This window comes from Artemia sp. Qi Xiang Cuo, chromosome 14 (genome assembly GCF_049724085.1).
Source record: "Artemia sp. Qi Xiang Cuo chromosome 14, ASM4972408v1, whole genome shotgun sequence".
Taxonomy (NCBI): domain Eukaryota; kingdom Metazoa; phylum Arthropoda; class Branchiopoda; order Anostraca; family Artemiidae; genus Artemia; species Artemia sp. Qi Xiang Cuo.
In genome coordinates this window covers 58,878,853-58,905,438 of record NC_142807.1, presented here as the reverse complement: position 1 = coordinate 58,905,438, position 26,586 = coordinate 58,878,853, and the positions used below count along the sequence as shown (strand labels likewise).

The following is a 26,586-nucleotide window of genomic DNA, read 5'->3' as shown; positions in this document are numbered from 1 at the left end:
CACGCACATACATAAAAAGAACTTGAATAAATAGCACGAAATATATTTAAGAGAATATTCAAATTTACAATGCTCAATTTATTGACAGAAACAAATATATTACTCGTCATAATTTGACAGCAAAAAAAGAAAAAAAACTGAACTTTACTTATAAATTTATACAAGCAAAAAATTTTCAGATGCTCTTTTTAAGCATTTTCATCCAATGCTGAAACAATGCTTATCCATATGACCATCTGTTTCCAAACGTTTTAAACAAAAGATATTATTATTTCTATTTTAACGTTTTACTTAAAAAAACTGCAAGAAAAATATGAACAAATTTGCACGAGTTGAACTTGAAAAAGTGTTCAAATCTACAATACTTGAGTTATATGCTCTAGGTAAATCCCTAAATTTTGATCCGCTTAAAGAAAATAATTTGAAATTTTGGGAAACAATCGAAGTAATCAATTTATTACATTAAATAAAAGGTTGGCTTACGGCAGGGGATAGTTTCTTGATGTCTCCATTTAAAATTCCAATCCTACGTAAGGCTGATATTGAGCTAAAAGTACCAGAAACGGTTGAAAGACGAAGGCTCTTGCTGTTTCTAAAATGATATCTTATTTAGCAAAAAAAGAAAAAAAAACTGAACTTTACTTATAAATTTATACAAGCAAATATCTTATTTAGATATCTTATTTAGAAAACATCCATATAAAAGAAAAATATAGAAAAAGCAACCAAAGATGATTTTTCCGAAAGAAGGGCGAGGGGTCAAGATGCTTAAAAAAGGGCTTAATCTTAAAAATCTCTATTTTCATGCAGTGGTGGTTCTGGCCTCTACTGCGCTCGGGGCAAAATGTTAATTTGTCCTCCTCCCCCTTGTCTCCCATGAAATTTTCAGGCCAAATTTTATCAGAATTTTCATTTATTAACTAAATTATTTCCAACTTATTAATTAATAGTTCATTTTTTTATTATTTTTCAATTTATTAGTTAAATTATTTAATTATTATAAATTGTTTTAATTAGTATTTAATTATTTCTTATTTATTAATTAATTAATAATTTATTATTTAGTTTTATTTATTAATTTATTAATCAGTACTCATTCAGTCTCTGACCAGTTCACATCTTGAAAACAAAAAGTACATTTCATGGATTAATTTTTTACTTGTGGATAAACCTAGGTACGGAGCCAATTGATTTTGCGTAAAAAGAAATTATTAAGTTAAAATCTGATTACACAAGTGACTTGCATGTGATTACGGCTTAAGGATTATTTATGGATTGTAGTTTTGGATTAGTATTCAGCACTATTATCATCTGAATCGTGCATTGAAATACTTGGACTACTTGCAATTATTTGAATTTATTTGTAAATTACTGGATTACTTGGCCCACTCAAAGATAAGTAATTATTTATTTTCAGTGCTACGCTCATGTCAAAATTCAAGCCTTTTGACATTGTTCTCGCTAGTTTCAAAAGTTACCCCCCTTGGCCAGCAATTGTTTTGCAGTCAAAAAGTGGTGCTAAAGGATTATGGAGATATACGGTTTTTTGCTACGGCGATCACTCTGAGCACCAAGTGGCAGAGACTAATTTGAAATTACTTTCGGATAACCCTAGTGCTCGCAAAAGAACGGAAAAAGATGTTTGGTAAAGCATTTACCGAATTAGATTCGTTTCCAGACATTTATAAATCGTCATCACCTACTTATCTAGCATTAAACCCAGCGAGCGTTATTGCAGAAGACTCACTGGCACCTAGCCTAATCCTGCAAAAAATAGTTTTTACCCAGGATGAATTAAATCGGACACAAGTGAATCTTACAGCTGAGACTTCCCGTCAAGTTAAGGCTAAACTATCAGACCCTGATACAGCAAATCAAGCAATTGATATTACAGTAAAAAAAAATCATGATGCTATTTCCATTGATCACTCAAAGGACTATTTGCAATGGTTAAAAGCTTGGAAAGTAGGATTTTGTCATTGGAATCGAAAGTGGATGATTTTGAACAAGAAAAGATGTTGGATTGCTTAGTGATGAATGGAGTAAGGCAGAGGCCTTGAAATGATCTAAAGAAATAAGTATCGGTTATCATTAAAGACAAGATGCTGGTCCCTGGTTTTGAAGTCAATAATATTGTAAATGTTTATCAACTAAGTTTGAATGACTTTAATGATCAATCCAAAGTGTCTCCAGTGCTAATACGCTTCAAAATTGTGGAATTAGCTCGAGTTGTTTTCAAAGAAAAGACTAAACTAGCAAAGAGTGGAATATTTTTATCAGAATCGCTAACAAAAAAGCGTCGTGAAATTTTAAATGCGGCAAGATATTGCTTCGGTAAATTTAATGTATGGACTGACCGCGGTCAAATTTTGGCCAAACCACCTGGTCAATCAATGATACGAAAGATTCGATCATTCGCGGATTGTGCTTAGATATTTTTTTTTTTTTTTATTTTTTTTTGTTGCATTTATATTTTATTATTTAATTCCATATCTAGAATAGATTGTATTTTTTTTACTGGCAAATTAGAAACGCCCCCGGTTGTAGGACGACTTTTTGAGCTTGAAAATAACCCGTTAGATATTTTAAGCATTATCAATAATTCTATCGGACATGTCAACAGTGATTTGACCCCAGTGAACCACACAGTAATAAGTAAATATGTTTCTAGTCTGAGTGAGGCTGTCAAGCGGGATGGATATTTTTCAGTGCTCCAGTTGAATATCCAGGGTCTTTGTTCTTCAATTGACCATCGAAAACAGATTGTTTCTGATGGGCTACCTGACGTTGTTGGTTTATGCGAGACTTTTTTAGATTCTAAAAATGATATGCTTTTGGATTTGCAAGGTTATAAAATGTAACGACTGAATCGACAAAAGATGGCCAAGGGTGGTCTTGCTTTGTATATTTCTAATAATCTCCCATATTCTCTTAGAATGGATTTATCCAGAAATATCGAAGGTGTCTTTGAGTCACTTTTCGTAATTAAATATATAGATAAGGATTTAATTGTTGGTATTATTTATCAATCTCCTCGCTGTTCTATTCCTCTCCTTCTAAGCGTTGTTAATCAACTGCAGGATACCATCCTCAAACAGTTGGCTGGGATAATTATAATGGGAGATTTTAATATTAATTTGATGTATATAAGGTCTTCTGTATCTTTGGATATTTTGTCGTCCATGCTTGCCGAAGATAATTTAACTTCTTTATACATTCCATCTCGCGTAACAGAGAGTATGCTATCCCTAACTGACAATATTGTCTGTACGGCTACAATGATCCAAAATTATGTTGTTTTGAGTGATAGTTCTGATCGTTTTGTTGTTTTTTCAAGATACTGTTTTGACAAACAGGCTATTGAGAGGACTTGTGAGTCTGGTAAGATGCCTTTTAGGTTTGGTGAAGTGGAATTGATGCTTCTTAGGTCAAGATTGGCAGACATTTCTTGGGGTGGTTTTGAGAGTGATTCTGATTTTTGTAATTTATTTGATACTTTTTATGAGTCTTTTAAAGAAGCTGTACTTGATATTGTTCTATTTCACTTTCTAATCGTAAGTCTAAGAATGCTTTTCCTCTAAATCCTTGGATGACCCCTGGTCTCCTTATGAGTTGTAGGAGTAAAAATAAGCTCTGGAGGGCCTTTAAGTCTAAGTCTGCTAGCCCTTCAATGAAAGCTATTTGCTTTCAGCGATTTAAAATTTATAGGAATATTTACAATTCTGTGTTTCGAAAGGCCAAGTCACAGTATTATTTTAATTGTTTTTCAGATTGTGGTAAAGATATACAAAAAACATGGCCGGTTATAAATTCTGTACGTAGGCCCACTTTTCAGTCTCTATCAGCCCCTTTTTTTTGGATCTCAATGGCCAAATCATTAAAGATGAACCGAATGTCCAAGATGCATTTACTTCATATTTTGCGAATATTGGTAAAACGACAGCTTCGGCTGTTGGTTCTTCTCCTTCAGGATCCAATTTCAGGTCTTATCTTGGGCCACCTTGTATGAAGTCAATGTTTTTGGAACCAGCGACGGAGAAAGAAATAGCTAAAATTGTTATAGGATTGAAAAATTGTTCGTCGTCTCGAACAAACACAACTTAAAAACAATAGGGAATTTTTTTTTTTTTTTCACAAGACAGTGCAATTTAAATCGGTGAATATTTCGGCCCTATGTCCAAGGGCCGTCTTCAGCACAACATTAAAGAAAAAATATATATATATAAACAAACTTACATTAAAATACGAAGTTTAAACTAAAAATGCTTTTAAAAAACCTTTAAAACAGCCCTAGTATCCTTACTTCAACGAAGTTCAACCAGGACTAGAGTCCAAAGTTCAAGAGTCCTGGTTGAACTTCGTTGAAGTAAGGATACTAGGGCTGTTTTAAAGGTTTTTCAAAAGCGTTTTTTAAAAGCATTTTTAGTTTAAACTTCGTATTTTAATGTAAGTTTGTAAGTAATGTAATGTTCGTTGTCCGTTTCCTAAGTATCCTCCTAGATGAAAATTTATCTTTTAAACACCATGTTGATTTGATTAAAATGAAGGTATGCAGAAACCTCGGTATTCTAAGAAAACTAAAACATATCTTTCCAGGACCAACTCTAAGAATCCTATTTCATAGCTTAATTCATTCTTATGTTTCCTATTGTTCAGTCATATGGATGTCTACTTTCCCTTCTTTTCTCAAACCGCTTTCGAATACTTATGATAAAGCTATAAATCTTATCCAGGATGTAAATCGTTCGGCAACTAAACCGTTACTTGATATTAAAAAACTGTATATTCTTTCCTGTGCGTCTTTCGCTTTTCTTCAGCTCCATGGTGATATTCCTAGGTCCCTTAGATTTACGTCCTCTTTTGTATCTGATCGGTCAAATTATCAACTCCGTAGTTCTCTAAATATCCAAATAAATATCTAAATATCCCCATACACCAACAATAAGATCAGATTTTAATCCTCTTGTTGCGTGTCATTTGACATGGAACACCCTTCCCGATTCGGCTCGAGAATGCCACTCGTTTGGCACCTTCAAAAGACTAGTAAACAATATTTGTTTTCATGCGATTAATTTTCTTTACTTTTGCCTGCTACCAATAGTTTTTTTTTCATTTAATTGTTTTTTTGTTTTTTTTTTAGATTTTTTGATTCACTGTAGTTTGATAAAGCTTATTTAGTGAACTCTCCTTTTTTTTATAGATGTTGTGATTCACTGTAGTTTGATAAAGCTTATTTAGTGAACTCTCCTTTTTTTTTTTTTTTTTTTTTTTTTTTTATTAAGCAAATTCTTTACATGTTAAAAGTTCAAATGCTTATGTTTATATGTTTAAATATTAATGTTATGTTTATATTGTTTAAATCTTAAGCGTTTAAATGTTTAATGTTCATTTGATCTTTTCATAATCCCCCTCCTACAGGCCATGGAGCCTTTGTGGGGATTTGTAGATTGTTATGTAATTATTTTACTGGTATATGGAAAATAAATCTATCTATCTAATTGTGCCCTCTACCTTACTTTCATAAAAATAAAATTTCAAAAATTACAAGATGGTTATAACCGTTAGATTACTTATTTGAAATTTTGCACCCCTAAAATTTCTGCGAACGGGACAAGTGGTATCTCCCTCCCCTAAAACCGCCTCTGTTTTCATGTTTCTCAGAACTGTTCCTGTAGGGAAGGGGTCAAAGAACAAACTAAGGAGAGGTGTTCATCGGTACCTAAACTGCGTTAACTCTCCTTAGTATTAGCCAAAAGAAAAACTCCTCCCCCGAGGAAAATGTAGGTTCAAAAGCGGATTTTTCCTGGTTTCAAACACACCTTGGACAAGTCCTTTGCGGTTTCTTTCAAAACTATGGATGTGTACCTTCACAGTTGAACTTAGGTCTGACACTTGGGGGGGGGGATAGTAGAAAGAGAGGTAAACCAAAGCACGAAATAAGCTTATTTTTAGGTCACTAGTTTTTAATTTACTGAAAAGAAACCTCCATCCTCTGTATGCAACCACATGTTCACCGTCGAATCACCCCACTCAGTCACGTGCACAGGGCTTTGTTTCCGGGAGGAATCACAATTTAAATAAAAAAGCTAAATACAGGCGACTTAAAGGAAAACTAAAGAAAACACATGAAAAATCTTAAGAATCTGGGGGCTTCTGTGGACACGGGTTTGAAGACGCCCAAACGAACCTGATATGAACTATATCCCTGTTTCCCGATATGGTTTAAAATTAATGTTTAGCTACAGTATCCACGGATAACTAGTCCAGGAAGGGAACGGTTTGACCGGGAACAAATTGCAATAGAAATGATTCTTTCACTACCCGACTCAGAAAAATGCGCTGATTCCAAATATGCAAAGTTTGCTCATCTAGCTGCTTCAAAAGTATGTTTTGTTTTTTTTAGGTTGAGGTTGATTTTGAGGAGGGGGATTTCGTGTTTACATATATAGGCGTACAACAACAGAATTGATGTCTAGAATAGGGTACTAGATCACAGTGAGTATGCAAATCACCTTTATTTGAACGTAAAATTAAACTTTCATTTATCTTTTTAGGTTGAACGATGAATATATAGCAAACTACTAAAAATTCTGTTTTTGAGGTTGACGTTGATTTTGAGGATGTAAAATTCATGTTTTCATATAAAGGCATACAACAACGAAATTAATGTCTAAAACAGGGTACTAGATCATCGTGATTATGAAAATCACCTTTATTTGAATGTAAAATTAGAAATTTTATCTAAATATTCCATTAGTTTCATAACCCTTTAGTGACTGACGGGACATCACAGTCCCAGTATGTCAAAATCCTTCAGGCGATTCTAAATCTATCATTACAGTGATAAAACCTGTTCCATCGTGTTTTGCCTTATCTGGCCAGTCGATTAATGGATAACAGGTCAAAGTTTTGTTCAGTCAGTGAGAGTTGTTTAGCTGATGGTGTAGTTCTGCTGCCAGGGTGTACCTGCAAAATATGAAACAGCTGGAAACTACCAATCCCGACGTGTTTGACAATTTTCAGAACGGGGGTCATTGAGCAGGTCCTCATGCGCTCGTTGAAAACTAACGGTGGTCTTACAAGGGGAAGCGGCATGAGTGAGTTGCAGAGGCTGACTTGGTTACTCTCAGCACCAACTTGTAGTGCAATTAATTTGTCGATGCAAACTTTTGCTAAGGTCCAATACGAGACGAGCAAACAGCACAAAGAAGTTAGAGAGTCGAGGATTGAACGCGACAACCATGACACTAGCAAGCTCTTTTGCTTTCTTGCTAAGAATACCCCTTTCGCAGAAGACCCGAGCTTGCGAAAAATTACCTCTGAAGTTACGGCTGATGAAAAAGTCAACGTCGACACAGCTAGATCCGTCGGACAAGAAATCATGGATAGCATGACAGGGGAAAACGTCAACACGTACACATTCAATAAAAAGCCTGTGGCCGTAACGCTTGCTAATAAAGCTGCACAAGTTATTGACGGACAGTCAGTTGCCGTTGATCCTGCATTCATGTTTCAGCGGCTGGTGACAGTTGCTGGAAATCGCGAAGATGATTTGGAGTCATGCTTTAAGTATGAATTGTGTTCACCGCCTCCGTCACTTTTTGAAGCAAACGGACTTCCACAAACAGCCAATAAGCCTGCCCTCGCCGATGGGATGCGGTGTCTAGTTGCAGAGCAGCAGCCGAAAGCTAAAGACTTCGTCAAATATTTTAGTGATAAGCATTTAGTTCTCGATGGTGGGGCACTGCTTCAGCGAATTCCTTGGGAAAATAACTCAACTTATGATAGTATCTGCCAGAAGTACGTTGACTACATTGGACGGAAAAGCGGGGCGCCAAGGACGTCGGTGGTTTTCGAAAGATACGACCAAGCACCTTCAATCAAAGACATCACCCATTTGAGACGGAAAGGGAAACGATCGTGCCCGCAGATCAATTTTAGCAGGAATTTCGTCTGTTCTACAAAGAAAGAAGTGTTCCTAAGCAACTTCAAGAATAAGCAAGCAATCATAGCCATGACCAGTGAGTACCTAACCAAAGCTGGGTGTCAGGTATACTAATCAGAAGGGGACGCTGATCTTGTCATTGTTCTAACCGCAGTTCGATCTGCTTCTTTAATGCCTACTGTCCTGGTTGGAGACGACACAGATCTGCTTATACTCCTGTGTTATCACGCACAGACAGGTAGCAAAGCGATCTACTTTTACTCCGAGCCTCGAGATGAAATCGCAAAGAATAGAATCTGGGATATACACGAAACAAAACTTAACCTTAGACCTAACTTATGTAGCAAAATTGAATTTTTCCGCGCCTTTCTTGGGCGTGACTCAATTTCTCGTATTTATGGTGTTGGGATGTCAGCGGGACAAGAGCTACTTATAAAAACAACGAGTTTTACGAATTTATTTAAATTTTTACAGACCCACTATCCACCAAGAACGACATTTCAGCCGCTGGGGAGAAAGCAATGATGCTTTTGTTTAAGTGTCCAGGCTCAATTGCAACCCTCAATCAGTTGCGTCATCTCAAATTCATTGAGAAAGTTACAGCATCTGCTTCGTATGTTGAGTCTAAAGTTCTCCTTCCAACCAGTGATGCTTGCAGCTTCCACTCATTTCGAGTTTATTTGCAAGTAATCTCGACCCTGGGATGTAATCTCAACCCTGGCCAGTTCGGTTGGGTAATTCAGAATGGATTATATCGCCCTATTTTTGGTGAACTCCCCGCTGCCCCCAACTTTCTCCTTGCAGTTTTTCGCTGTAACTGCAAATCCGACTGCTCAAATATGCGATGCACTTGCAAAAGAAATGGAATGAAATGCACCTGGGCCTGTGGACCATGCAAGCGAATATGGTGTGCGAACTGTGTCACGACTGAGTTTCTCGGAGTTGATGATCTCGAAGATAATGAAGATCTATGAATATTGATATTTCGTTTTTTTATCACATTTGTATAGTATATAACTGAAAAAGTCGAGGATGCTTTAATCGTTAGTTAAACCATCAAAATGGGTGATAGTTGTCATTCTACATTTTAAGACCGGTTTCTTTCAGATTCAGCGTGGTTTAACACTAGATGAGAAAATTCACCCTCCTCCCGCATACTTCCCCTTTAAATATTGATAACCGTTGTTTATCCTTGCAGTTAGAGATCATTTTCAGATTCATCGCACTTTATTACCCCTAAATGCATATTGTTTTTCGTGGTTCTAAGCATTTCTGCAAAAGATATATTTCTCCTCTTCGTTATTTACCTCAACCCCAAAAAAACGTATTTGTGAAACAGCTAGATGAGCAAACTTTGCATATTCGGAATCAGCAAATTTTTTCTGAGTCGGGTAGTCAAAGAATCATTTCTATTGCAAATTGTTCCGGGTTAGGCCCTTTTTTTCACACACTTCCTGGACTAAACAGATGAGTATAAAAATGGGATTCAAGATCTATATCCAAGTTATGCCCGTGCCACATCATAGTCACATCTATCGATAAGGAAAGCAAAATTTCATGAATGTCAAGACAATTTTCTTGATTTTGCGTCACACTTGTATTTAAAAAGCAAAATATTAAAATTGCCAGAAAATTAGTTTAATGAGTTTGCACCAACAGTAATTTGTGTCCAACTGCTCTTTACTAATACTAAGTCTCCTTTACTATTGTCAAATCCCTCTCCCAGATAGAAAAACACCTGCTCTAAGTTTCCATCTTTTCTAGTTTTAAAAATTACGCCTTAAACCTTGACTCTGATTGGTCAGCCAAGAAATTTATATTTGAAAGTTGAACAATGTTCAACTGAAGAAATTACAAACGGCGAACGTAGTTGGCGCTGTAGTCGTGCGTAATTTTGATTTTATCAACAAGTGTGACTATAATGTGGCACAGGCATTAGCGACAGTTTTAATCTCATAACTTGATTTCATATTACCGTTAAGTAACGCTACATTATTTTTCCTGAAAAATTACTTTATTTATGTGGCTTATTGGGTAATTCTACAGAAATTCTTCCTAAATTCACGCCTAGAACTAGAAAATCTAAAAGTCATGACTATTTTCCTTGCACAACAAAACAGATAATTGAAAATGCTCGACCTCTTTATTTTGATTCGGTCATAGTACAAAGATTGAAAGTCTCCATTATTTATCTATCCCGAGGAAATTCTTTTGCGAAGAAGATTAAAAACGTATGTCACGTACTCTTCAATCGCGCAAGAAATTATAATTTCTAATGATAAAACTAATTATAAATAAACCCACACACAAAGGTGCGGATGAGGTCAAGAAACAGGGGCGTAATTGGCTATGGACCAGGGGTGGAGGCAACTGCCCCCTTCAGACCCCAGTTTACCCCCCCCCCTCTTCAGGTGAAATTTAGTTTCTTCAAAAATCTTGTCAAAACTAAGATAAGCATACATAATTCAAGCAGTCAGAGAAAGGGGTACATTTTCTTTATTATATCTTTGCGTTTATGGTACTATATGGCTTATTTTTCATTTTTCACTGTCATTTGGGAAAATTGGCTTCAACTTTGCCCTCCATCAAGATTTTGACAAAATTACAACACTGTTAAAGAAATTTCCTTTATTCCATAGGATAAAATTATACGTTCCAAAAGAGGCATCAAAATGAACCTTCATCCGGTTCAGTTATTTTAGAAAATATCGGATTTTATTCTCCTACTTGCATCTAGTAAATAGGATAAAATTGGCCGATCACAAATATTTAATTTGTTAATGAATGAAAAACCGAAATTTGAATTTCTCTAGATACCTCTCAGAAGAATAAGGAATTGATTTTAGAAGGTCAAGCCGTCACCTCCAGCTTTGCCACCACCCATATTCAGATTCAGTGCAGTCGATATAGTCGGAAACTATTGCTAAACTGACTGTGTCTTTTTGATCACCTAGTTGTGACATTATAGGGGTCTGGCGCCCGGAGTATATTCCACAGGATAAAATTATGCGTTCCAAAAGAGGTGTCAAAATGAAGCTTTATCCGGGTAGTGGGATCTCAACCAAACTTGCTGTAAAGTAAATGTAGATTTCCTAGTTCCGCTTTTGGAGAGCTCCTACATGATTCCACATATGTAGAGAAAGGGAGTCCCTAAACTCTTGTTATCAGGACATTTACCAGAAGGAATTGCAGTATCAACTCCCTACATAGGCCTGTAACTAAGTTGATTACAAAAGAGAATATGCAGCTTTTCTCTTTTGCATGCCTGTTGTCCGAAACATTTCGCTGCTAATGTAACCTATTGTTCTTAATTATATTATTGAAATATATAATGCCAATGAAATAAAATAGGATGAATATATAATAGTTTAGAAACAAATTTGGGCTATATATTTGCACAATAGGGAGGGGGGGAGGGGTAAAGCATAGCATACATTAAATATTTAACCTAACCTAACTTAGGTACCTCCCCCCCCTAAACCCCAAAAAGCAACAGTTATCGTAAACGCAATGAAAAATACTCTGCATTCCTTTTCTTAATAACCATCTCTTTGAAAATAACCGGTCTCTGGCGGGTTTCGTGACTGGTTTCCTTGCATAGTATATAAAAGTGGCCATCTAATGCACTAGTACCATATCTAATATATATTTATAGTAATAACTATATGTGTCATATGTAAAGTTATATTATATAAATAATATAATTCTAACAATATAGAATAAAATTATTAATTTTTGTACCTTACAAATATGGTAGAGTCACAGCAAAACATGCTTTCAGTAGCCATCACAACCAGAAACTAAATACATACTGCGTTATGTACCAGGTTAAATACATAAGAGCATATCCTTGTTTTCCTGACAAAGCATAATTATGAAAGCGTAGTTTAGGTTGATCGTATTAAAATTTGCCGTTGTCATGAGAATATCCAATGGCGTAGAGATCAAGCCGAATTTTTGTCAGTTTTCACAGAATTTGGGGGATTTAAAGATGAGAGAATTACCAGAAGAAATTTAAGTAAACTCAATTTTCATTCAACCACATCTCTCCATATTATTTTCTCTCTCCATTATGGTAGTCTAAATTCATGCGCAATCTAGAGCCCTAAATACAGGCATTTGTAGACACAGTACGCATTTCCTTACTGTTCTTGTTAACGAACGGTAAGGAAATAGCAGCCCTGGTCAACAAAACTCTATAAAACGTAAATTTGAATGCAATATATACATCAATATATAGGACTTCCTTTTTAATACTAATTCTAAATATGCTTATTGTGTATTTAATTTTATTTATAAAAGTTATTAGCCTACAAAGATTAAGAAAAAGAGGTCAAATATTCCCAAAAAGAAGTATGATCTTGATGAAAATTCCGGTACTTGTATGCAATCCAGTAAACACGCAAAGAGAAACGCATATAGAATGTCAAAGATGTTATTCAAAACCGGGTTTCACTAGCTAGTGAGTTGTTGTTCACTTCGTGGAAACTATTTAATCTTTAGTTTTTTGGGGTTGAAGGGACAAAAAAAGGTACCTAGGTTAGGTCAGATTATGTTAGGTTACGTATTTAATATATGCTATGCTTTACCCCCCCCCCCCCAATGTGCAAATATATAGCCCATATTTATTTCTAAACTATTATATATTCATCCTATTTTGTTGTATTTCATTAGAATTAACCAAACTTCACATTTCGCCTGTTCACTGGATCAAACAGTTCTTGGTAACGAACTGTAAGTAAGGAGCGACCCGGCTCAATGGTAACCGAAACTCTAGAAAACGGTATTTTGATACAAATAGATACACCAAAAGAATCAGATTTTAATGCTAATTTCAAATATATATTCAAGTTTCATCAAGTTTAGTTCAACCCATCAAAAGTTAAGCGTCTGAGAATATTTGGCTGATTTTCGAAAAAAAGGGGGAAAGACCCCCTAAAAGTTCTAGAACGTTAATGAAAATCACACCATCATATTCCGCGTATCAGAGAACCCTACTGTAGAGGTTTCAAGCTCCTATCTACTAAAAAAGTGGAATTTTGCATTTTTTGCCAGAAGAAAGATCACGGGTGCGTGTTTGTTTTTTGTTTTTTTTTTTCCCCAGGGATGATCGTATCGACCCAGTGGTTCTAGAATATCTTGGGAGGGCTCATTGGAATGGAAATTAAAAGTTCTAGTGCCCTTTATAAGTGACCAAAAAATGGAGGGCAACTAGGCCCCCTCCCACGCTCATTTTTTCCCAAAGTCACCCAATAAGAATTTTGAGAGAGCCATTTTGTTCAGGATTTTCAAAAACATTATAAGTATGTCTTTTAGAATGAATTAATACCCCTAAGTTTTTGGGGGAAGGGATGAAAGTTATGGACTTTACCTAATGTTAACATATAGTATTGGTTATTGGGAAGTATAGAGACGTTTTCAGGGGAGATTTTTCCTGGTAGTGGGGGGTTGGGTGGGTCGGGGGTTATGTGGGAGGATCTTTCCATGAAGGAAGTTTTCATGGGGGAAGGGACATTGCTATGAAGGGGACGCCGGACTTCCCAGCATTATTTAAAAAAAGATCAGAAATTAAATATAAACAAACAAGTTTTTCAACTGCAACAGCAGCAACATCAAAACTTTAAACGAACAGAAAATATTACATTTATGGTTGGGTTCAGCCCCTAGTCAATACCTCGCTCTTTAAGCCAAAGATTTTTTAGTACTTTCATAAGAGCTATTTATTCTAATGAACGGCCTATGTGATTAAGCGGTCAATTTTAAAGAATTGGAACAAAATTCTAACTTTCGCTTAAAGAGCAAGGTATTAACTAGGGGGCGAACCCCCTAACATACGTATTAAAAATATATGAAAATAGAAGTTCGTTACGTAAGTTAATTCGTAAGTTACGTATATTTATTACTAATAAAAACGTTCATAAATAAAATTAAACAACTTTCGAGAAAGCCATTTAACCAAATAAAAGTAAATTAATATGCAAATTTTGTTTTAATTATTCATGTACGGTGAGCCAAGATCAAAACCTGCATTTTTTGAAAAACGTTCAAAAATTACATAAAAAAAACAAGTTTTTTTTTAACTGAAAGTAAGGAGCGACATTAAAACTTAAAACAAACAGAAATTATTCCGTATATGAAAGGGGCTGTCCCCTCCTCAACGCCTCACTCTTTCCGATAAAGTTTGACTTTCTCACAACTCTATTTTTTTTAAACACTAAAAAACTGTAGCGTAATGAGCGAGGCGTTGAGGAGGGGACAGCCTCTTTCATATACGGAATAATTTCTGTTCGTTTTAAGTTTTAATGTCGCTCCTTACTTTCAGCTAAAAAAAACTTGTTTTTTTTATTTAATTGCATACAAGTACCGAAATTCCACCGTCAACTTTAGCATATATGAGAACACCAGAAAAGAATGTCGTATGAACTGGTAAGGGATTTACTTAGAAGCACGAATAAGGGATAAGCAGCGATGCATGCTTATTTGTTAGTTGTTTTTGTTTTTTTTTGGCTCGGTTTTTGGATTTATTTCAATGGTGGTTGTATCGACCCAGTCTCCACAAAATATGGGATAGGGCCCATCCAAATGGTAATTTGAAGTTCTAGCGCTTCGTCTAAGTAACAACAGAAACTGAGTCACAGTAAATACTTTTTACAGCAATTTTAGGATGTAAAAGAGCATTTTTGGCCTAAATAAGGCCAAAATGCTTTCGAGCAAAAGTTCTGTTCACAGGAAATTGGTTTAAAACTATCGAAGACTCGTCGCATAAAGCCTCCTAGCTTTTTAAGACATACAGCGAAACAGTGGCGAATTATTTTTAAGCTTTAATTGAAATTTGACTGATTTGATTAATTCTTTGAGATTTTAGCTAATTCATCTGAGATTTCATTTATTTATGCACAGTTGTGTGTAGTTGTGAACCAACTACGGGGAAAGGAATGGTAATTGAATCTTTTAGTTTGGAGGGCTGAAGCCATGGGTGCCCATAAGGGGGGCGGCCCCCCTGGCTGATTGACGCTGCCTTATTAGTTTATATTTTTGTTTTGAGATTTCTATTAGACAGCATTGGAAGTGCCGATTAGACCAGGTAAGCCCCCCCCTTAAAATACAGCTTATGGGCGCCCGAGGCTGACGCCTCTAGAAGTGCATAATAAGACCCAAATTTACCAAATTTTGTGAGGTCCTTCACATCAATATACAAGGGAGAGGGACAATTCACCCATAATCCTTAATTTGAAGGAATATTTTTATACTGTTATAAAACCAGGTGGTTAGGGGTAATAACTCCTTTCTTACAGCGAAAGTTTTGAGGGTAAAATCGAAGATGACAGCCAACAAGTGTGAAGATGGATATGGATACCCCTATGTTAAAAATGGTCCAAAAAACTATTCTATAACAAAAATAGAATAATGTGGCTTAAAACTTTAATTGAACGTTTCAAGCCCCCCCCCCCATTAATAAAATTTTTAAACAGAGCTTCAGTTTTTTCTTACCTATACTAGTATTTTTGGGTAGCAAAGAATACCGTGCCTTAATTCACTGTCGTTTTCTACCTTTGGTGCAATTACTAGTGCTTTATTTACCTACAGCCTTTCAAACATTCCGAATCGCAAATTATGACATTTCGTCTTCCTGAAAACCCCATACTTTAAAGCAGACATTTAAATTTGCACATCCATTCTCTAGACATTGTGTATTTTCGACATAACACCTTTAAATTAGACATTGTGGTAAATAAGATCGAGTAGAATTACAACTTAAAGAGCAAGGGCATGAGTGGGACACTCCCATATATTTGGATAATTTTGTCCGTTTTTAGTTTTAACATCAGTCTTTACTTACACCTGCAAAACAATAGCTTATTTTTCAATTTGATCATTTAAAAAGAGTTCTTGAGACAAAATAATTGCGCAATGAAAAAGGAACATACGCAACTCGTACAGACACACCCCCATTTCGACCATATATTACAAGTCGTTAAAGTAAAAAAACTGGTTGGTGATTCTTAATGTTTTTTGCAGGTATCCCTTGGCCTTTATACAAGTTCTCTTAGCAACTATGCAGCTGGAAACTCAAGCAACTACGTAAGACGATTACGGCCAATTCAGAGGTTAAACACCGTTTCAAATAGCAACAATCAGCATATTTTTTAAACAAAGCTAATTGGATAAAAAAGGAGGTTGGGTTTTATGCTCCACCCCATGTTTTGGTATTGTCTTGTATACACACATGCAAGTAAACAGCTGGACCTATTTCAAAACAGGGTTGCAGAATCATTAAATTAAAAACGCTATCTCCAACTCCTAAAATATTTTACCAGGCACGAACCCAGAAACTTCTTTTCCAAATGAGGGGAACAGAAAAAAAAACAAATTTTATGTGATAATTTGAATATGAAGGGTCTTAAATTCGGGAGACTTCGGAGGTCATGGGTCACGAGACCCCCCCCCCCCGGATACGTCCTTGTCTTTGACTCTAAACTTTCACTCCAAGGGTCCTAGGATAGCCTACTCCGAGGGATCCCCAATTTTCGGCCTCCTGGTGTGCATCACAGAGCGCCACGTATGCCAAACTGTTTTGCCACGTGTGATACAGTCCCCGTAGCGCTCGGCATAATTCCGCCGCACTTGGCACGCGCCATCTAGTTTAAGATATTTCTGTTACTTTGCGTTCCTGAGCCAACTTCGGCCCCTTTTTCAGGATGTATGAATCTAATTATGACTTTAAAATTCGGATTTTTGCTTATAATGCTACTCAAAATTGTCACAATAAAAACAAATTTAGAGGTATTGCGTCGCCACCAAGTAAAAGTCGTCATTTTGACAGGACAAATGTCGAGGAGACCCTCATAAAGCATCATAGCCAACACAACAGGGTTGACTTAGTAAAGATCGATGCGCATCCCGTGTGTTTTTCCTAGTGTCATCACACAAAATAGATAGTTGTAGAAACTTGAGGGAGAGTTCACCCGGTCACAAATAAAAAAACCAATGCCTTCTTTTAGGGCCAAGACCAACCGTATGCAAACCTAACATCCCTCCAAATCCCTAAAGACTCTGAGCCCAAAGACGGCATCGAATTAACATCTGATAATAGCTATTTTAATCAGAACGGTTGAAATGTTTTCAAGAAACACCTTTGGGGACAATAAGACTCATGCAGTACCAGGGGCAAGGACCCCAAATTATGCAAATAGTCCATATAAAACAGAGGCTTCATTGATAGATTTTAACAGAAAGACAGGCATGTTACACCTTGTTGAAATCAGACTCCTGCAAGAATGTTCAACTGATGTGTTGAAAAGTACAAAGTGGGGCCCTTGGGCTTGTGGCCTCTCCCATCCCCAATTTCTGAGCAATATTTTGCTCAGTCTTTACTAAATACTACCAAGGTAAGTGAAGGTGCCCACCTGATCAATCTTTTCGCTACCCAACGTCACCTTTTCATCTTCACTTATTCCTAGCCTTAGTGACTTAGTCTTCTTAACATTAATTTTCAAAGCTATTGTGAATTGTGATTATTCAAGGAACCAAACAGATTTTAAACTAAATTGACAAATAATTTGTTGGAGAAGGTTCATTTGATTGGAAATTGGAAGTTCTAGAAATTAGGTCTAAAAAAGATTTTTCACTTAAAAAATTCACAAAAATAGAAAAAAAAATATTAAAAAATTTAGATTTTGAAAAATAGGATTTTGTGCCCTATTTTTGAGAGGTATATATAAAACAACTTTTTTTGTGCAGTAGGCTCGTTTTGGTCTGATGTCTTACGCCTGTAAGTTCCAACCTGACTAGGGACAAGAAGATTGTTGGCACCTTTCAAGGCCCCCTAACATCCTCCCTTCCGTCAACAAAAGTGGGATCCGTTTGATCCAGAGAACAGTCCCTCAAAGCTTTGAGCCAATCGAAAACCTAAGATCAGACAAGCCACCCTTAACCATTATAAGATACATGCATAAACAATCGGCATTTCCTATTAGTTACAGCCCTTGCTTCAGTGGCAGCGGGGCTAATGTCATTTTCAAAGGGGTATTTATTAAACGTTTCATCTATTCTGAACAAAACAGCTATCTCGAGCTTTGATTAGAAGTTTTGGGGGGCTAGTCTTGGAAGGGCACTAGAACCCCCCTCCAAAGTATGTATGACTTCTTTATGAAGTGGCCAGGAGAAAATAGGAAGAAAGAAATAATACATGGAAGCACAAAGGCTCTTCAATTGGAAATTCCATCTGCACCTGAAAATAAAACTCATCTCATGTGGACCTTGTGGGCTGGATCTCAGCTTTTCTTACTGATTAATTAAAAAAAACTTTTTCCACAAAATAAGTTTTTCAAAAAAAAAGTAAAGACCTCTATTAAACCAAAAATGAATGAAATTAGAATCAAATAATCTACCAAGCATACAACAACCACAAATCAGTATCAATAAATAACTGAAACGAAAAACAAACAGAGTCAAACTCGAAACGAGCAGAAACTAATATGAATAGGGTTCTAAAACGCTATGCTTCCTAAAAGCCAGAGCATAATTTTCACTTTACTGTAAAAATTTCTTTAAATGTTTTAAATTTTATAACTTTAAGAAATCAAAAATTAATTAAGATTTAAAGGAATAAATATCAGCATATGTATACTAAACTGACAATGCCCTTTTCTTTCAGTAAATTCATTTAAATTTTTTTCAGTTGCTTTTTTGTTCTTTTTGTTTCCCCCCCCCCCCAGGGGTAAAAGTTTAAAAAAAAGGTCCTAGAAATTGGAGAAGGGTAATTCAAATGAAAATTAAAAGTTCTAGTGCCCTTTTCAAGTAGAAAAAGTATTATGCAACTGAAAAATGGTGTTTTCCGCCTTTTTACGGCTTCAAAATACGACTTTGCCTAAAATAGTGCAAAGTTTCTGTCGATTAAAAATTCCTAGACAGCCAAAAGTCGATTTCAAAGTATCGGGATACTGTACATTTAGCTTCATAGTTTCGACGGAAGTAGTGCCGCTTGGTAGTCGGTTTGTTCGCAAGAAGTCACTCAGTCTGTACAGAGTAAGTGGTTAATATAAAAGTTTATTTTAAACCTTCATTTGACCAAACTGAAACGCTTGATGTCTCACAAAATTATGCACAGCAATGCATAATTGTGCATGAGCTCTTATAAAGGAGGAGTGACAGGTCTTTGTTTAACCTGGGGGAAGGAGTCTTCTTACGAATCCCAAAAATTGGTTCCCCGAATCTCCGAAAATCACTCAATACACTGCTACCCTTAGCAAATGGGATGGAACAAAACAGATACAGAACAGATAGTATATAAAGTTCAAAACTCTCCGAAAATCAGCCAATACATTGCTAGCTATTTTTGGACATACTATGTTAATCTATATAAACCTTATATGCCCCCAGGGCAAAACTTACAACCTTTGCCCTGAAGGCTCTGGGGGGTTTGTCATCATCAAATACATAATTTCCAGAACTTTCAACTACGTTGAACAAATTGGCTATCTCAAAACTTTGATTGGATGTGATTTCATAAATGGTGGTCGTGAAAGGGGGGTTAGTTGCCCTCCAATCACTTTCAACTATTAAAAAGGGCACTAGCCCTTTCAATTTCCAATCGAATGAGCCCTTTTGAAGTTTCTACGACATTGATTTCTATAAAACCTTAGATGCCACAAGTGCATAACTTACAACCATTGCCCTGAGGGCTGCGGGGGGGTTGTCATCCTCAAAAACCTAATTTCCATAACTCTCAACTATTTTGAACAAAATGTCTATAAAAAATTTTTGATTGGATGTGTTTGGAAAAGGTGGCATAACTTACAACCTTTGCCCTGGGGGCTCTGGGGGGTTTGTCATCCTCCAATACATAACTTCCAGAACTTTCAACTACGTTGAAAAAAACGGCTATCTCAAAATTTTTACTGTATGTGTTTGGGGAAATTGTGAGCGTGAGAGGGGGTTAGTTACCCTCCAATCATTTTCAACTATTAAAAAAGGCACTAGCCCTTTGCATTTCCAATCGAATGAGCCCCATTTTCAAGTTTCTACAACAAAGCTTTCAATAAAAACCTTATATGCCCCTTATAACCCTGGCTGTGAAGACTGTGGGGGAGTGTCCTGCTCAAAGACATAATTTACAGAACTTTCAACTGTGTTGCACAAAATGGCTATCTCAAAATTTTGATTGGATGTATTTGGGGAAATGATGGGCTTGGAAGGGTTGTTAATTGCCTTACAATCAATGAATAAGCCCTTTTTGAAGTTTCTACGACAACGCTTTCTTTAAATACCTTGTATGCCCCGAGGGCATGACTTACAACCATGCCCTGAGGGCTTTGGGGGGGTTGTCATCATCAAAAACCTAATTTCTAGAACTTTCAACTATATTGAACAAAATGGCTATCTCAAAATTTTGATTGGATGTGTTTGGGGAAAAGGTGGGTGTGAGAGGGGGGTTAGTTGCACCCAGGGCAATTGAATGAGCCCTTTTTGAAGTTTATATGACAACTCGTTTTATAAAAACCTTATATGCCACAAGGGCATAACTCACAATCTTAGCCCTGAGGGCTCTGGTGGGAGTGTCATCCTCAATGACCTAATTTCCAGGACTTTCAACTATGTTGAACAAAATTGCTATCTGAAAATTTTGATTGGATGTGCTTAGGGAAATGGTGGGTGTTAGAGGGGGGGGGGGAGGTACTCTCCTATCACTTTTGACTATTAAAAAAGGCACTAGACCTCTCAATTTTCAATTAAATGAGCCCCTTTTGAAGTTTCTATGACAACATTATCTATAAAAACCTTATATGCCCCCAGGGCATAAGTTACAACCTTTGCCCTGGGGGGCTCTGGGTTGTTTGTCATTCTGAATTACATAATTTCCAGAACTTTCAACTAGGTTAAACAAAATGGCTATCTCTCAAGTATATCAGTCAAGTATAAACTTTGATTGAATGTGTTTGGGGAAATGGTGGGAGTGAGAGGGGGGTTAGTTGCTTTCTATTTACTTTCAACTAAAAAAAAGTGTACTAGCCCTTTCAATTTCCACTCAAATGAGCCCTTTTTGAAGTTTCTACAACAGAACTTTCTACAAAAAATCTTATATGCCCCCAGGGCATAAATTACAACCCTTGCCCTGAGGGCTCTGAGGGGGTTATCATCCTCAAAGAACTAATTTCCAGAACTTTCAACTCTGTTGAAAACAATGGCTATAACAAAATTTTTGATTGTATGTGTTTGGGGAAATGGTGGGCGTGAGAGGGGGTTAGTTGCCCTCTGATCATTTTCAACTATTAAAAAGGGCACTATCCATTTCAATTTCCAATCAAATGAGCCCTTTTTGAAGTTTTTACAAGAACACTTTCTATAAGAACCTTATATACCCCAGGGCATAACTTACAACCCTTGCCCTGAGAGCAAGGGTTAAAATAAAAATAATACATATTGTTCTTTACTTAGTCAGCTCTATTGTGCTGCCTATGATATAACAGAGGATGGGGCTTTTTACTGATGAAGGAGAATCAATCCTTTCTGAGAGATGTGGAGTCACCAGTGATGTCCCACAGGGTAGCATCTTAGGACATATCCTGTTCAATACCTACAAAAATGATATTTTTCAATTAGCTACAACTCATCTCACTCTCTATGCTAACAACTCTAAGTTGTTTAGTGCAGTCAGCCATGAGTGACTACAAGCAGATCTTGACCATATTCAAAACTGGGCAACAACATGGCACATGAGCTTCAATACTGACAAATATTGCATTATACATTTGGCATGTCCAACCTAGGTTTTAACTATACTATGGTCAATTCAGTTGTAAACAACATAGGGTAAAAAAACAGTATGCAATTGAGCAAAATTATGTAAAAGTCAAACCCTCAAATCTTGTTGCCAAATAGGAATAGAGAAAAATTATATATATATATATATATATATATATATATATATATATATATATATATATATATATATATATATATATATATATATATATATATATATATATATATATATATATATATATATATATATATATATATATATATATATATATATATATATATATATATATATATATATATATATATATATATATATATATATATATCAATGAATAGCTAAAGATCTATGCTATGCATCAATAGTTATTATTATAATTACTTAAGAAACTTATCTGTTACAACAACCAAACTCAAGAAGTGAAGTTAATCCTAATGAAATATACATAAGTATGAAGAAAATAAAATATTTAGTAACAAAATTATGGAAACTATAACAGACACTTATGAAAATCAGCCCCCACCCCTAATTCATTATATTAAATCGTTTCTAACATGACTTGACCTAACCAAAATACTAGATAAAATATTTAATCAATAAATACATACACATTCTTTCATGCTAAGCTGAAAGAAACTACAGAAAGAAACCAGTTCTGTCAGATCAAGAACATGAAGGTGGTGGCTATAACAGATAAGTGTCTTACTTAAGATCAAACACTTCAAATTATTGGTTTATTGACTTACCTAGAAAGACCTCTTTTTGGAAAAAGCAATTATCCTATTTTAATGTATATATCCTTTCAGTGATTCAGTTTTATCAACATATTAACAGAAAGCTGATTATTTTTTTATTCTAAAAATATAACTTTTATTGCTTGATATTTATTCTATAAATCACAAGTACCACATTTTGAATTTACAATGACAAATTATTGGTGAAAATTTCTCCAAGGGCAGGATCTTGATACTACACACACATTGCTGTGTTAACATAGGGGCAGTACAAAAGCCCATCTCTATTTTTCCAGAATGCAAAAGAAAAGTAGTCTTTTGCCCTACAACACCTGCAAAGTGTGGATGAAGAAAGTGATCTTGGAATCATTGTTGACAACCAGTGTAAATTCCATTCAAACTGTAAGAAGATTGTGTTTCATGCAAGCTTTGTTCTTGGGCTCTTTGAAAAAAAACTACTTCCAGTAGGATTCCCTATGTTTTTGTGAAGTTGTGCAAGGGCCTTGTCAGGCCAGTGCTTGACTTTGGAATTTGCATAGCATCACCAGGATACAGGGGTGATGTACAACTTCTGGAATGGGGGCAGAGGAGAGCTAGGGGAAAATACCTCTTTTCTTTGGCATTCTGGAAAAATAGAGACAGGTTTTTGGGCTGGGCTGCTCTAATTTTACTACGGCAAGATCCAATATGATTGTTGTATCAAGATCCTGCCTTCTTGGTTAAATCTTCACCAATGATTTGTCATCATAAATCCAAAATGTGGTCTCTGTTTTGATAAGCAATTGAAAAGAAAACATTATATCTAATATTTGTTATTTATAGAATAAATATCAAACAATAAAAGTTACATTTTTAGAATCAGAAGACAACCAGCTTTCTGTTAATATGTAAATACAACTGAGATATATGCATCAAAATAGGATAATTGTTATTTCTAAAAAGAGATCCTTCTAGGTAAGTCAATAAACTAATAATTTCAATTATTTGATCTTAAATAATTTTAATGATAACTATATTGATGCATAGCTTAGATTTTAGCTATTCATTGATGTATATGATTATTTTCAATTTCTATTTGGTAGCAAGATCTGAGGGTTTAAGTTTTACATAATTTTGCTCAATTATATACTGTTTTTTGCCCTACTAAGGGAGTAACAAAGATGAGAGACAAGCCATATGATGAATGTTTGAAGGAGCTGAACTTGAAGGAGCTGGTTTACCAACAACAAAGAGCTGATATACTTATGACATATAAGCTAACTTCACAAGAGCCCCCTCTGCCCCCCAATTCATTTTTCATTTTCCCAGAATATTGGCACTGACAGGAGAGGACATTCAAAGAAGCTGCTCAAGCCATCTGTCAAAACTCAATGCCAACAACAGTTTTTCTCCTACTGTGTAGTAAACCACAGCAATAGTCTCTCAAATACAATAGTCTTGGCATCCAATGATGAAACTTTCAAGAAGTATATTATATTATATTATATTAATTTATATATAAATTATAATTTATATAATATATATAAATATATATATAATTTATATATTATAATTTATATAATATATATAAATATATATATATATAATTTATATATAAATTATAGTGGGGTAAGATTTATATTAATGGACTATTCAGGTAGCTAAGAAATAAACTTACTTTTATAGTCAGAATTGCATCCTGAATCCAAATCTAATATTCAAGTTGAATAACAACTTGACAACAGCAACTTAATCTAAGTGAAAATTGAATACAGGATTACTGGCCAATTTCATGTGGTAAAGCAGTTATTGGTACCTATATTTATTATTTCCAACTATTATCTATCCTTAAGTTTATTTTCTCAAAGTGTGAATTCACTTACCTGGTCTTTGTTTACCTGGAATATATTTTATTTTTAACTCCCATGAGAATTAATCCATTAAGTTTGAATTCTAATTGAATTCAAATTAAAACAAACAAAGGATTGTAAACAAATAGTCAGAATTGCATCCTGAATCCAAATTTAATATTCATTTGCGTAGGAAATGAACTTTACCCCCACCCCTATATATACCAATTCAGGGTAGATTTGCACCTTAGGGAGGTGGGGGTAAAGTTCCTTTCTGATGCAAATGAATATTAAATTTGGATTCAGGATACAATTCTGACTATAGAGGTAAGTCTGAACTTTACCTGCCCCCTATTAATGTGCAAATATATACTCTGTATTTGTGTACATAGAAGTGGTGGTAAAGTTCATTTCCAATGCAAATGCATGTTAAATTTGGATTCAGGAATGCAATTTTGGGTAAATATTTACCAAATCATATTATTGAGTTAGTAATAAAGTGAATACGCCACTCAATGCCTTTTTTTGTGCTCTTTATAAATATAATAATCACTTTTGTTGGAAATAAATTTTAGCCCCCACCCCTATATATACCAATTCAGGGTATATATTTGCACATTAGAAGGGTGGGGGAAAGTTTAAACTTACCTCTCATTTATATCAGAAATAAAATTTACCCCGACCCCCCAAATGTGCAAATATATACCCTGAATTGTATATATATGGGTGGGGTAAAATTCATTTCTAACAAAAATGATTTTTATATTTGTAAAGAGTATAAAAAAGGCATCAAGTGGTATATTTACTTTATTTGTAACTCAATAATATGATTTGGTAAGTATTTACCCAATTTTGTCTATAGAGGTAAGTTTACTTCTTAGCCACCTGAATAGTCTGTTAATATTAACCTTACCTTTTACTAAATGTTGAATGGTTCCCTGAAAATACCAAAGTACCAGTGGAATGCATTTGATATTTGATCATCAACTTTAGAGCAATTTACTAATTAAGATGGATCTTAATTTACTCTGAAGCACAAATTGGTAAATTTCTAGGTGGCACTAAAATTTAGCTAGGATGAAAGTGAAAACATCATTTGATGCCTTTTTATGCTCTTTCATAATACAATAATTGCTTCTGTTGCAAATTGCATCTTGAACCCTTAAAGGGGCCCCAAAGTTATTTTATATGAATTATAAAAAAAAACATCAAATTATGTTTTCACTTTCATCCTAGCTAAATTACATGGACCACTGCAAATTTATCACTACATTACCCACCCCACTAATGTGGAAATATATACCCTGAATTGTTGACAGCAAAATTTTGAATTGCAAAATATTTTTGTTGATGGCATTTGAAAAACTTGACAGTAGGCTAGGAAAATTGTTTATATTTGAGTTGCCTAATAAATGAGATTTGGATTGTTATAAAAAGTATTTTTGGAATATATTACTCTTGAACAACTTATTTATAAACTAGTGATATGTTTTTAACAACTTTTCAATAACTTAACTAATGTTGATAGGCTAACATCTTTGTGTGGTTACAAAAATAAAATACCTTTGGGGCCCCTTTAAGGGCTCAAGATGCAATTTGCAAGAGTAGCAATCATTGAATTATGAAAGAGCATAGGCTAAAAAAAAGTCAGCAAATGATGTTTTCACTTTCATCCCAGCTAAATTATAGTGCCAATCTTATTGTGTTCACCTTGTCCCAAGGATATGTCAGTTGTGGAATCTAGTAACCCAGCCTATATATTTATATATGAAATTTTCACTCTCCAAAATCTAAATACCATTACATATTCAAGTAGTCTAAATTATGGCCTACCTTAACACAAAACTAATTGTCAAGGGCATCTTTCAGAAGAATGAACAGGAACTAGACTATTTTTGTAGTATAGGCAATCTTGCAAATAATTCCAAGTGAAAAAGCTTCTCATAGATAACTGAGGAGCTGTATTTGAAAGTGTCAAAAATGAGACACTCAGGTCTTGTAGATTAGACCTATGTAAAATCCAGACTAGTTGTGGCAGTTCATTAATGGTAGTTTTTAGTTATATCTTCGGAAAATCGTTTAGCGGTTCTTTATTTTCTAGTGCCATCTAAGATTTATAGATACTATAGCAGGATTATAGGTGGGTAGATACTATAATATAATTCTACTAGAATAGATAGCAAATAGCCTGTGGAATCCACCAAGTTGACCTTGCTCTTAGACCTTGATTGCCAATTTTCAAATACTAACAGGACTTTCGAATTGGAACTCAACAAAAGGCTCTCTGAGCCTACCAAAAGTCTGGGTATTGTAGTT

At 35.1% G+C, this 26,586-nt stretch overlaps 1 protein-coding gene across 2 annotated transcripts in view; it reads right to left on the bottom strand.

The window, feature by feature from the left end:
• The window catches only part of LOC148944700 (phosphoenolpyruvate carboxykinase, cytosolic [GTP]-like), a 112,706-nt gene extending 86,379 nt beyond the window's left edge, over positions 1 to 26,327 (bottom strand). Inside the window, exons 1-2 of one of the 2 annotated variants that reach the window (XM_089100683.1) lie at positions 26,104 to 26,327; positions 484 to 592 (exon numbers count right to left, since the gene is read on the bottom strand). In XM_089100683.1, the coding sequence (XP_088956809.1) occupies positions 484 to 592; positions 26,104 to 26,132 (138 nt within the window). In that variant the 5' untranslated portion in view covers positions 26,133 to 26,327. Of the gene's footprint in view, positions 1 to 483; positions 593 to 11,686; positions 11,712 to 26,103 lie in introns of those variants that run through there. The other variant, XM_089100682.1, reaches the window with a different exon arrangement.
• Between the last annotated feature and the right edge of the window lie 259 nt (positions 26,328 to 26,586).